Source organism: Triticum dicoccoides, chromosome 3B, assembly GCF_002162155.2.
Source record: "Triticum dicoccoides isolate Atlit2015 ecotype Zavitan chromosome 3B, WEW_v2.0, whole genome shotgun sequence".
In the NCBI taxonomy this organism is placed as follows: Eukaryota; Viridiplantae; Streptophyta; class Magnoliopsida; order Poales; family Poaceae; genus Triticum; species Triticum dicoccoides.
Window position 1 is genome coordinate 849,100,718 of NC_041385.1, and position 11,793 is coordinate 849,112,510.

The 11,793-nt window shown below is 46.4% G+C and overlaps 1 protein-coding gene across 11 annotated transcripts; it reads right to left on the reverse strand.

Moving 5' to 3' along the window:
- Positions 1-263: 263 nt before the first annotated feature.
- On the reverse strand, positions 264-10,540 carry LOC119278908 (disease resistance protein Pik-2-like). 11 transcript variants are annotated; one of them, XM_037560270.1, is made up of 11 exons: positions 10,289-10,540; positions 10,081-10,185; positions 9,884-9,979; positions 9,578-9,710; positions 9,348-9,407; positions 8,832-9,175; positions 8,650-8,743; positions 8,344-8,468; positions 7,161-8,255; positions 4,657-5,265; positions 264-2,274 (listed from the first exon to the last, which is right to left on the reverse strand). In XM_037560270.1, the coding sequence occupies exons 9-11, from the start codon at positions 8,214-8,216 to the stop codon at positions 355-357; spliced, it is 3,585 nt and encodes a 1,194-aa protein (XP_037416167.1). In that variant the 5' UTR covers positions 8,217-8,255; positions 8,344-8,468; positions 8,650-8,743; positions 8,832-9,175; positions 9,348-9,407; positions 9,578-9,710; positions 9,884-9,979; positions 10,081-10,185; positions 10,289-10,540; the 3' UTR covers positions 264-354. The 11 variants fall into 11 exon arrangements, with proteins under 11 accessions (XP_037416167.1, XP_037416168.1, XP_037416166.1 ...); XM_037560271.1 differs by having other exon boundaries at positions 8,650-8,759; XM_037560269.1 differs by having other exon boundaries at positions 8,650-9,053; positions 9,610-9,710.
- Between the last annotated feature and the right edge of the window lie 1,253 nt (positions 10,541-11,793).

Genomic DNA, 11,793 nt, shown 5'->3' on the forward strand with positions numbered 1-11,793 from the left:
CCATTATCTCAATGTTGAAAATGATGACGTACGTACAACTTGTCAAGCTGAGGAACCATTATCTCAACTTGCCAACCTGAAATTAGGGTGGACGTACAGACACAAACATGATCACACTCACTACTAGTTGCTCCCAAATCCCAAACACCAGTACTGCAATCGATCGAATCCTGTTGTTAATCAATATAGGTAGCGATGGGAGACAGTTTGTCAGCACCTGCCCGTTTCCTACAACATCACGTACACGAAAATTTACTGTTGGCTGAACTGCGCTCACACAAACAGGCATAGAAATCAATGAGTCGTGACGGATGAACAAAACGAAAGCCATTTGCTAGCGTACCACCGTGCAGCTTACATCAACTCAATCGTACTACATGAAAATAAAGATAGATGAAAGGGGAGTTGCAAGTGCTCCACGAACTCAGTCTTCCCCCAGTTCCCCCTATACAGCATAAATTCCTTGAGGCTTGGGAGGTATAGTAACCCAGAGAACAGCCCAACCCTGAGACTAGCGCTCCAACCAATATACTGTAGCAACTCAAGCTTAGGGGCTGCTCCTTCTTCAAATCCCACCGACTTGAGGTTTCCTATGCAATTCAGCTCCAGCACCTTCAGGCTCGGGAATGCCTCCCGACGAAAACTGAAACGGACCTCCTCACCATCAAACGAGTACAATAGACGTAGGATGGCCAGGTTTGGTAGACTGCCGAGGACTTGTATGGCTGCATCTTGATCCGATATCCTTGACCCCTCTAGCTTCAGCTTCATGAGGTTTTTCAGATCCTGGATCCACTCCGGCAGTTTAACCAGGTTGCCTATCAACTTGAGGCTCTGCAGGTTTTCTGGAGGTGAGGACAGGCCATCCAAGCAGCCTGATAAACATGTCTCTCCATGTGAGCGCAGTGACAAGGACTCCAGGCTGCTGAGACAAGCAATTGCTGAACACAACTCTTGACTGTTTCTCTTGCTGATGCCTGTCAATCCTAACTTGCGCAACCGGGTGAGCTTTTCTATATCTTCCAGAGCAGCCTTCCCTACTGAGATGTCCACAACACGCAGTGTGTGCAAGGCCTTCAGCTTCCAAATCCCTCTGGCGACTTCAACACCACCTCGATTTCGTCCTGCTGCATAGTAAGGTAATATGCTGCAGCAGAACGCAGTGCATACATCACGCCTTTTAAGTATACCATCAGCAAGTCCCAGAATCTCCTTTCCCACATGATTAGGTACACAACAAGCCAGACAACAACGAATTGAATTTAAAGGCAAAGTCATTATCGACTGCCTATTTGCATATATGTTAGGTTGCATGTCCCCTATTTCACTAGCAAGAATGCGTTGCATCTTCACAAGCTTGATGATGGTCCTTGGCAGCTTCACTATGCTTGTACCTGAAATATCTAGTGTCTGGAGTTGTCTCAGGTTCCCCAACGAATTTGGCAGGTGAAATATATCAGCATGTCCCCTTAGAGAAAGATATCTAAGATGTACAAGCTTCCCAATGTGCTCAAGATGATGATCAACTAGATCCCACTTGCCTTCCAAATCCAGCACTCGTAGCAACCTCATCTTATCAGAAATGTAAAATGGCTTCCAATTTCCAAACACTGTCAACGGTCGTATACGGGACAAGTCTACTATATTCTCAAACTCACTTTGATCCCCCTTCCAATCACTGCTTACAGCAAGATGACGCACTGTGCCTTGGTTGTTTAAGCTGCAGCCTTCCTCCAATGTGAATGCAAGATTTTCCTCCATAGCCTTTGAGATGGCAATTTCACGAATGAGATCATGGACATGGCAGGAGTCAATTCCTTTCCTACTATGAATTGACAGTTGAGATGGCAGGATCATGCTCCTGCTTATTAGTTCCATGAAGTAAGAGTCCAATACTTCCTCTACAGACTTGCCACACATCTCACTTGAGTAACCCTCTGCAAGCCACCGACGTACTAGGCGTCTCCGTGCAATCTGCTGGTCTTCAGGGAAAATGGCCAGATACAAGAAACAAGCCTTGAGGTAATAGGGTAAACCATCATATCTTTTCATAAGGACTGCTTTTATAGTCTCAAGGTCAGGATTCATCTCCAACTCAGCACTGATATGCTCATTTAGTTTTCTCCATTCAAAAGCAATTTTTGGTTGGTTTGCCAAGAACCCACCTATGGTGATTAGTGCAAGGGGAAGCCCTCCGCACTTCCTCAAAATCAGTTTTGCTTGTTCAACCAGATCTGGGTACTGCTCATCCAAATTTATGGTCTTCTTAAATACCTGAAATCCATATGAATAGAATTACTTAGTACACCAACAAATTGTAATCATGCATAACACATTTTCTACTTTTCACTATTGCTCATGTGGGAGTTTGTAGAGTACAAAGTTGAGGTGAGACATTTGGTTTTCTTAGATATATAACAAGTTTCCCCGCTGTCTATCTTTTTGGTTGCTAGTTGACATATCTGTAGTTTTACTCATCTGAAGTCTTCCTCCCCCTTCGCTATGATCCTAGTGCAAGTACTCCAGTAATACTAGTTTATGTGTATTGCTCTGGTAATCGCCACATTAATGATGATGTGCAAAGGACTAAATTAATCCAATGATAATGCTAGGCATGCGGAAAAAGCCTACAAAAACCATCCATGCATGTGAAGTTGGAAGCAGCTTGGCCGACTGATACACGGTCCAAGTTTAGTTTCAGACACATGGAACATGGTTTGACCTCCCAGGCACGTGAGGCATGCTGCTCGAGGAGGATGTGGATATGCAGAGGGGTTTAACCGAGCTGTGGCATGTCAAACTACACGGAGATGAATAGCGCACCTGAGACTTAATTCACCATGGCTCACAGGCTCACAGTGCAGCAACATGGCTATGAGCTGGACCCACATGGCACACAACTCTGGCTGAGCTCAGCTAAGCTTAGGAGCCTAGGACACACCTTGAAGTGTGATAAGAAAATGGAGCCGCTCGGGCTGGACGGGTGCATCGTGTGCTAGCAGGTGCGGAGCAGGTTAACCTCAGCAGAGTCGAGGAACTTCTTTTTAAGGGAGTAAAATGGATCTTTTTACAACCCGAGTGGCTTGCTGCCGATTTCAATGTGCAGGAGAGCTTGGTGCAGCACCTCTTGAGTTATTAATTCTTTTCTTTCCTCCATAATTAAGCTCCAGTCAATATACTAATCTAGGACGGAATATGCTTCTTAAAATCGTAACAGTTCATTTTGTAGAAATAGATTTAGCCATGAGAAAGTTAGGCGACATCTCTCTCCATTGCTTGTACTGTTGTACATGACAAAGGAAAGGAAACAATAAAGAAAGGAGAAGCACTGGTGACAGTTGAAACAGCTGATTTTTGCGCTCATCTCTCATAAAACAAAAGAGCATGATCCTCTTCAGTGCATCTACTCACCTCTTTGTTGCCTATAAAATAAATGTACACCCTCTAGTATCTACAAATATTAAATGCCAAGGTTAAAAACTCTTCATTTTGACGGTGACAAAATTTAAGAAATATTTGTGGGACCTAACTTTAGCTGTAATCAAATTTCCATCTTAGTATAAACATATATTGAGTGTTTTTTCTATGCTCCCATGCACATACACCTCCTATCCTCACCCTACATTATGCAGTCTGTGCCTTGGGATCTGTGTGGTACTTTTGGAGATGCAGCAACCATTACAGAGAGATGAATAGTGATCATGCATGTTGCTGCTCATTTTCTGTAGCAGCAAGCAAGAGCACTTTATTTATTTTTTTGCATCAGCAAAAAACTTGTCCCATTGGGCTAGAAGCTGAATAGAAAAAGTAATACACCCTCTGTTCCTATATGTAAGACGTTTTGGCCGTTCAATTTGAACTGCCAAAATGTCTTATATTTAGGAACAAATGCTATGGAGGCATTTCGTAAGGATACTTATTACAGTACGTCTAGCAAAACTATCCAGATACAACTATAATGAGTAGTTACAAAGAAGCTGTTGGCTAAAATATGAAGTTGGCTGATCAATTCTAAAAATTGTCTATGTACTTTGAATGGATGAAGTATTCTTCACGTTCCAAACCTAAGGAGTGATACATGTATTTTGCTAAAAAGGTGAATTTTCATTTACTATTTGTTGCTAGAAAGTTACAGGTAACATACATGTATGATGCTCATGTTCGGTGCATTGACAATTTCCACTTGTGGAATGGGGTGTGTTAGGAATCCAATCACCTCTGGTTAGCACAGTTCATTAATTATCCTCTTGCCAAAGAAGTAGAAATGTTACAGTGTAGACTGCAGAGCCTGAAAAGTAGCACCACATGGAAACGCCATCTGATATTTAATTCAGCTGCTAACCACTGATCCGATTTTGACATATGCACATACCCCAATGCAAGCTGAAGGCTGAGATGAGAGCTGTAGGTAAGACCTAGCTCAACTACAACTTTCCCTATATTTTTATGGTACCGTTTTATTTATATCTATCAGATATATTGCATAAGCTTTCCAAGAAATGACCCTTCGAATTTTGTGGGGACAACCTGTAGTTAGTTATTCTACTTGTTTATGGACATGTAATTGTAAAGATACAATTTCCAATGTTAAAATAAAAAGGATTGACAACATAAATTCTACAACGAAATTTGTGTAGCAAGAGGAATAATTAGTACCTTTTTAGTGAAGAGGACACGTGCATCATCAGGACATAGATTGTTGAGCTGGATTATATGGTTTGTTTCCACCTTTGAACAATGCTCAGCAATATTCTTTTCCCGTGTGGTGATTATTATACAGCTTCCTGCTGTTTCTGGTAGGTGCTCTTTTATAGCATCCCACTCCGTTGTGGATGATAGATCATCAATGATAAGAAAATATCTCTTTTGCTTCAAACATGTGGCTAGATCTGTTTCCTCCTTCTTCTCTCTTAATTGCACAACTAAGCTCTGAAGAAGAGCAATGCAATTGAAAGGACGCATGACTGTGACACAAGCACGCTTCTCAAACATGCCACTAATCTCTTTTCTTTGGTATATGTCCCTGACTAGTGTGGTTTTTCCGACGCCACCCATTCCCCACAATGAGATCACCCTAACCTGTTGGTCACTGTTATGTGAAAAAAGTTGGATGACTTTCTCCTTTTCAGATTCTCGCCCGATGAGCTGAGATTCCTCTAAACTATCAACCCCCTGGACTTCCATGTGTGTGGAGCTATCAGTATCTTCAGAGATGATATCTGAGCTAGACCCTGCCTCCTCTGGAAATTTTCCATCTTGAAAACCCTGAACACAAGGAAACAATGATTAATTAGGTTGCTGCCTTCTTTTCCGGGCAAATGTTTATCTCTTTTTTATTTCTAGTAGCGTTGTAATCTTACATGATTGGACAATCTCTGAAAAACAAAGTAGTGTTCAAATCATCTGCATCTCAAAGAACTTGAAATTCAGATGATTGTATAAGTCAATGGCTTAACTTAGTTACCAAGGTAGGATAACAAATAGTAGGTGTATGGTGAAATACAAATCTACACACAAGGCACACGTACCAATGTATTTATCAACCTTCCGCAAAGACTCTTTACAAATATCTCTAAAATTAGATGTTTGGTAGAATTCATATGACCTTAGTCGGTTGCAATGTCTTCCCTCTAGCCTCTGGTGGTTTTGGTTTTGACGTTCCGAAGGATGGACCAAACAAACAATTGGCTCAGCATATAAGAATTGAAAGGAAAATGAACTCCAGACAAAAAGGAGTTGAGGCTTGAACCAGATACTCAATCAAAATGTCAGGTATCTAATTACATATTTACATGGAATAGGTTTTGTGACTAATGACAGTACAAGCACCAGTATTCAGAGATTCTCTGTATTACCAAAACTGACACATCTTCCTTATTTCTGTCTCATGCAAAAGAAGAAGAAAAAAGAGCGGAAAACTCCTGACGTCAAGAGGAACTCGAAACTGCTAAGGCGACGATCGCCAGCCTCCAGGAAGAGCTTGGGAAAGACATGGAACTGCGCCCCTCAATCGAGTAGACAGGTTGAGGGTAAAGATATTTTAGAAGAAGAGATGCCCTTCTTTATTATCTCAATGCGGTACAACCTTATGGACATGCTGGGGATTAGCCGTGCAGGTCACTCCACAAAGTCGGAGATTTTCCGTATCACCTCCACAAGTCAGAGAATTTTCTTATCAACTCCACAAGTCGAAGTTTGATGTCTTTTCATCATAGAGATGGAGTACAACCCTATGGTCTCTCTACCGAGGATTAGCAGACAAGGCCACCCCTATAGATCAGAGGATTTTCATTTCACTAGGAAGAGATTCCGATGAAGAATCGATCCTTACCAAGACAACGATGCGTAGTGAATTAGGTTGCCTGGGGGATATTGGTCTTTCGAGATTGTGGGAGGAGGGGTAAGCCCTTTTTAGGTCTTAGCAACCGTTGGCTTTGAACATTCCGGCTCTAACTCAGAACAGAAGTAGCCAAATCCGTATTGTGCTGGTCGCACTCCATGGCAGTCTTCACACACTCTCGAATGGCTGGCTCCTCTCCGTTCTGGTATTAGAGTCTAGCACGATGGTTACGCTAAAATGTTAGTTTTAAATAGCTATATACATTTAAGCTTGTGAGCACATAACTCCTTCTATAATGATTTGTTCTGGTTAATGATGAAAAAGGGGACAACTGTTGTTTGTAAAACAAAAGAACTAAGACAGAGGATACCCATCCAGAAATGAGGAAATGTGGAATGGAAGGCATTGAGTTGCTTTGCAGTATATTTGTTGTTGATAATAATACGGAATTCGTTTTGCAAGAGTGAGGCAACGTACTTTCTCACGCACCATTTCCGATTTCTATAATGGTAAAGATAAAGATCATAGTGATTGCTGTTTAGAACTGGGGGGGACGGACCTCTACATCTTGTCATACTAGGAAGCGTGATAGTAAAAATGTTTGGTTGATATGCTAAGTTTACCGTAATTTTTGTTGCAACCAAAACTGGATTAAGAAAAAGATCCTATATTTGTTCACGTTAAAGAGAAAAATGTATTTATTCTGAAATAAAATTGTCTTAGGATGTCTTCCATCATTTAATTTCGGTATGCACATCAGCCCAACTTCCGAATTTGAACCATTAAAACAATAAGGCATTTAAAGGCTGTTATCAATTACCTTCTTGTAGAAAGCATGAACTGTCTGATTATCCAATAATTGCTTATGCTCTGGTGCTCCGTTTTCTTCCCCTATACATAAGTTCGCAACTTTAACTTCCTTTGTGGACACCATAATTCTGCTCCCTTTCTTGTTTTTTGGGAACCATGCTGTGATGTAGTTCCATTTTTCAATGGTGTGTACATCCTCGAGCACAATCAGATAACTCTTTTCATTCAGGTAAGTCCTGAACTCATGAGGCAAATCATCATTGTTGGGTGTACCCATCAATTTCAGAATTTGGGCCCGGCGAATTACTTTTTCTTCTTCCCTTGCATCCAGAAGACAATTAACATAGAATTGAGTGACAATGCTCTGGATGAAATCTATTAGATTGAAAGGAAGCATAAACCTGATCCAGGCATGGCACTCAAACTTTTTACGTATCTTGGGATCTTCATACACACTTTTGACGATGGACTGCATGTCACCTAGATCACCAGCAGTTGTTTCCCACACCGCTATCACATTAAGGTCGTCATCCTTGTTGTTGATCAGTCCAACAAGATCCATTTTTGCCTTGTTGTGCTGCCCCCTTGCTTCGTCATCAGCAGACAACGTCACTGTACTGGAGATGGTAGGCTGCCCAACACCGGAGGCAGGCTTGGAGCTAGAGCTCTTGATGAGGTGATACCGTTGGTTCCTCTGGCTGACCTCCTCCACCTTGGCTCTGAGCTCCTTCATCTGCTCCACCACATAACGCCGGGCTAGCACCTTGCGAGAGAGACACCACCAGGATTGATTCTCAAGACGTACAGCGAAGTCCAGGAGGCAGTCCTCGACAGCATAGGACACATCACGGACTTGCTTCACCCAGATCTTCACCACCATGTTGTCGTCCCGTTCATCATGTGCGGCCATCAGGAAACCTCGCATCATCTCGAGCTCATCCGAAATGAAGGAGTGGTCACGCTGGACGCCGAGCTGCAGAGCCACCTCCTCGGCCACAGCCGATTGGGCATAGTTGAGCGCCCCGCTCAACACGGACTTACCAATGCTGATGGCCGTCGCCTCCATTTACTGAATGTTTGTTTGTGTGGGTCAATAGGTTGTGTACTGCAAACCGATGATGATGGGTGTAAACGTCTTTGCTTGAGCTAAATCTGAAGAGGTAAATAACGAGGGAGGAAGCAGAGCAGCATACCCGGTGTGTCGAGGCCACTGCAGCGACCAAGACGAAGGCTGTGGCGGTGAAATCCAAGAGAGTGCCTCCGAGCCCTCAGCCTCAACACCAGTGTTCTCCCTCCAAAACGATCAATCTTGAGAGATCTGCCGAGCGAATCAGAGAGATAATTTAGTACTTATACAAACACGGAGTTGCCGATGCTGCATTTACTAGTGTAGATGTTTGTGTGGATTAATTGGTTGTGTGCTGCAAACTGATGCTAGTCTGTGCTTGAGGTAAATCTTAGGAGGCACTGTACATAACAAGAGAGGAAACAGAGCATACCTGGTGTTGCCGACGCCACGGCGGCGACCAAGATGAAGGCTGTGGGGGGGTGAAATCCAAGACGGTGAACACAGCCTCAACACCAGCGTTCTCCCTCCAAAATGAGCAGACTTGAGAGATCCGCCGGCCGAATCAGAGAGATAATTTGCAAGTCACAAACTAGGAAATATCCACCAGCATACCTGGTGTTGTTATTTGTCAATGCTGCAAAGACCAATATGAAGACTGTGGCGTTGACGGCAGCCCCGTGAGCGACCAAAACGATGATATAATCCAAGAGAGTGAAGGCAGCCTCGGAGCTGTCAACCTCAACACAAGCGTTCTCCCGAGCAACCAAACTTCAGAGGTCTCTCCCAAGCTACCAAACTTGAGAGATCTCTCCCAAGCTACCAAACTTGAGAGATCTGCCGGCGAACCAGAAAGATAATTTACAATGTACAGACTGTAGTTAGCAAACGGCCAAATGTTCCATGTTCCAAGTTCCAAGTAAGGTCGACCAGAGCATGTGAGAGATCCAGCACATAGACTAAAATAAAAAACCAGGACGAAATAAGAGATCCAGCACAGACTAAAATAAAAAATCAGGACGAAATAAGAGATCCAGCACAGACTAAAATAATTTACCACAGACAAAGACCAATAAAGCTAAACTTGCAGGTGCAAATGCTTGTGAGGAGAAGTGAAGCAAATGAAAGTACCTTAGCGCACCCCACAGTGAGATCCTTTGCACTGAATCTGGATAGGCTGTCGAATCAGAGCTGCAGTTAAGAGCAGAGAATGGAATTATTCAGAGCTGCAGTTGAGCTATGCTTGTGTGGGTCAATTGGCTGTGACGGATGGAGGCTGTACTGCAAACTAACTGGTTGTTAGTAGCTGCACTTGAGCTAAATCAAAAGAAGTAAATAACAAGAGAGAAAAGAAAGGAAACCATGGTGACCAATATGAAGATGTGGCGGTGACCTCATGAAGAACCGAAACGGCGATGAAATCCAAGACAGTAAACGCATCCACGGAGCCCTCAACGAAACTTGAGAGATCTGCCACACCATGTGTGGTAAGTACTGCAAACCAGAAACATAATTTAGGATTTACAAACTATGGTTATTAAATGGCCAAGTCTTCTTGAGCCTTCGTTCTAAAACAAAATGGCCAAGTGTTCCAACTAAGATGGATGAGAGCATGTGAGTGAGAGTTCCACACCAGAGCAGGCTAAGAAAGGCAAGAAGCAAATTACCAGGACGAAGGGCTGCAACCAAGCTCGACTTGTTCTACCTCATAATGGACAGCAGTACAGTGCAGAACTCACAGGCCAGGACAGGCAGAAACACAACTGCAGAAGCACAAGAGTGGCGGAGGAGAAAATGGTGGCGTGAGCAAGTTAGATGTGCAGTGCAGGTGCATATAAGAAGAAGTGGAAGCAAATGCGAGTACCTCATCACACACACGGTGAGATCCTTGTCGCTGAATCTGGAGAGGGTGCCGGAGAACACGGGGAGCCAGAGTTCAGAGTGGAGTACGGCTGGGAATTATTCAGAGCTACAGTTGAGAGTGGAGAAAAAAAAAATGGGGTGTGAGCAAGATTGCAGATGCATGCTTCTGAGGAGAAACGGAAGCGAAATGGGGTGCATTGCAGCTGAACCTGTAGAGGAGAAGGTCGGAGAGACCCGCGTCGCGCCGGCGCCGCGTTATGGTTCACGCGCCGCCAGAGCAGCTCGCGCCGTAGCCCTTGGCGCTGAACCTGGAGAGGAGGAGGTGGTCGGAGAGGCTCACGCCGTGCCTGGAGAAGCCGCGGCGCTCCGATCCGTCCGGCGGTCCGGCGGCAGCAGAGTACAGCACGTGGTAGGGAGGGAGGGGTTGTGATTGTGAGGAAGGGGATTGATTGATTGATTGATTGATTGAGGAGTAGGGAGGGTGTGCCGGCTGCAGAGCAACAATAAGTGAGGGGGACGGGTGGGAGTTGAGAAGTAAGGGCATCTCCAGCCCCGCCCCAAGAAGGCCTTCCCAGGCGTTTTTTTTGTGCTGGCGCCGAAAAAAGGCCCAGTCGCGTCCCAGGAGCCCGATTTTCGCCGGCTTGGGCCGAAAACAGCGCCGGCAGACCCAGCCCGAACCCAGCGCTGGGGGGCGCTCGGGGGCGCCGGACGAACTTTTTTGGCGCGAAGAAGCCGCGGGCCCGCAGTGTCAACGACACGGCTCTCTTCTCGGCCCTTCGTCGTCCTCATCGCCTCGTTTTCGGCGGCGAATCAATGCCAAAGCTGCCGGCAGGCTCAACTCCGCCGGCCGGCGTCGGTGGTGGGGCGTGCCCGGGCGCACGTTGGAGGCCGTCCTCGAGTACATCGAGGGCGGCCACACGCCGCGCCTCGAGTACCCCGCTCCCCCTTCCTTCTCACGCCGCCGGGGAAGCTCCTGAACCCCGAGGCGCATGGAGACCGGGGGGTCCTCCTCCTCGTCCGGCGGCTCGCCCTGCCTCCGCCCCGTCAAGCCGGAGCCCCAGGGCACACCGGTCGCCGCGCGCACCCGCAGCTCCGGCGTCCGCATCGGCGCCAACGCCTCCCCACCCACCGGCCGCTTCGTCCTCGTCGAGCCCAAGCCGGCCCGGCCTCCCCGCGGAGTACGAGGAGATAGCCCGGCGCGGCTTCTCCGACGAGGACGCCATGCGGTGGGCGCGGGACGACTACCTCCGCGACGAGACGGTCCGGCAGCACCGGGCCCTGGAGGAGATCGCCGCCCGCAAGCGTGGGCGCGAGGACGAGCACGGCGTCGTGGTCCTCGACAGCGACGACGACGACGCCCCCGGACCTTCCAACCCGCCGCGCCAACCGGGGGAGGGATGCAGCAGGGACGGCGGAGGCGTAGGCGGGGGCGGCGGCGGCGACGACGACGACGACGACGACGGCGGCGGCGGCGGTGACTACACGCGGTTCTACAGCCTCCTCGGCATGTAGAACCGCGTGGGCGGGCGGCGAGGCGGGCGGCGAGGGAGACGGCGGGGGTAGCCCGCGGTAGTTTTTTTTCTTTTTTTGTAAAATATGTTTAAGTTTGAACGAACTCGCCGATGTTTGCGTTAAATTTGAGTCGTTTTGTGCCGTATTTGAATTTTTTGAACGAACCGTGGGCGCCGCGGCTGGGGGGCATCACGCCCCCAGT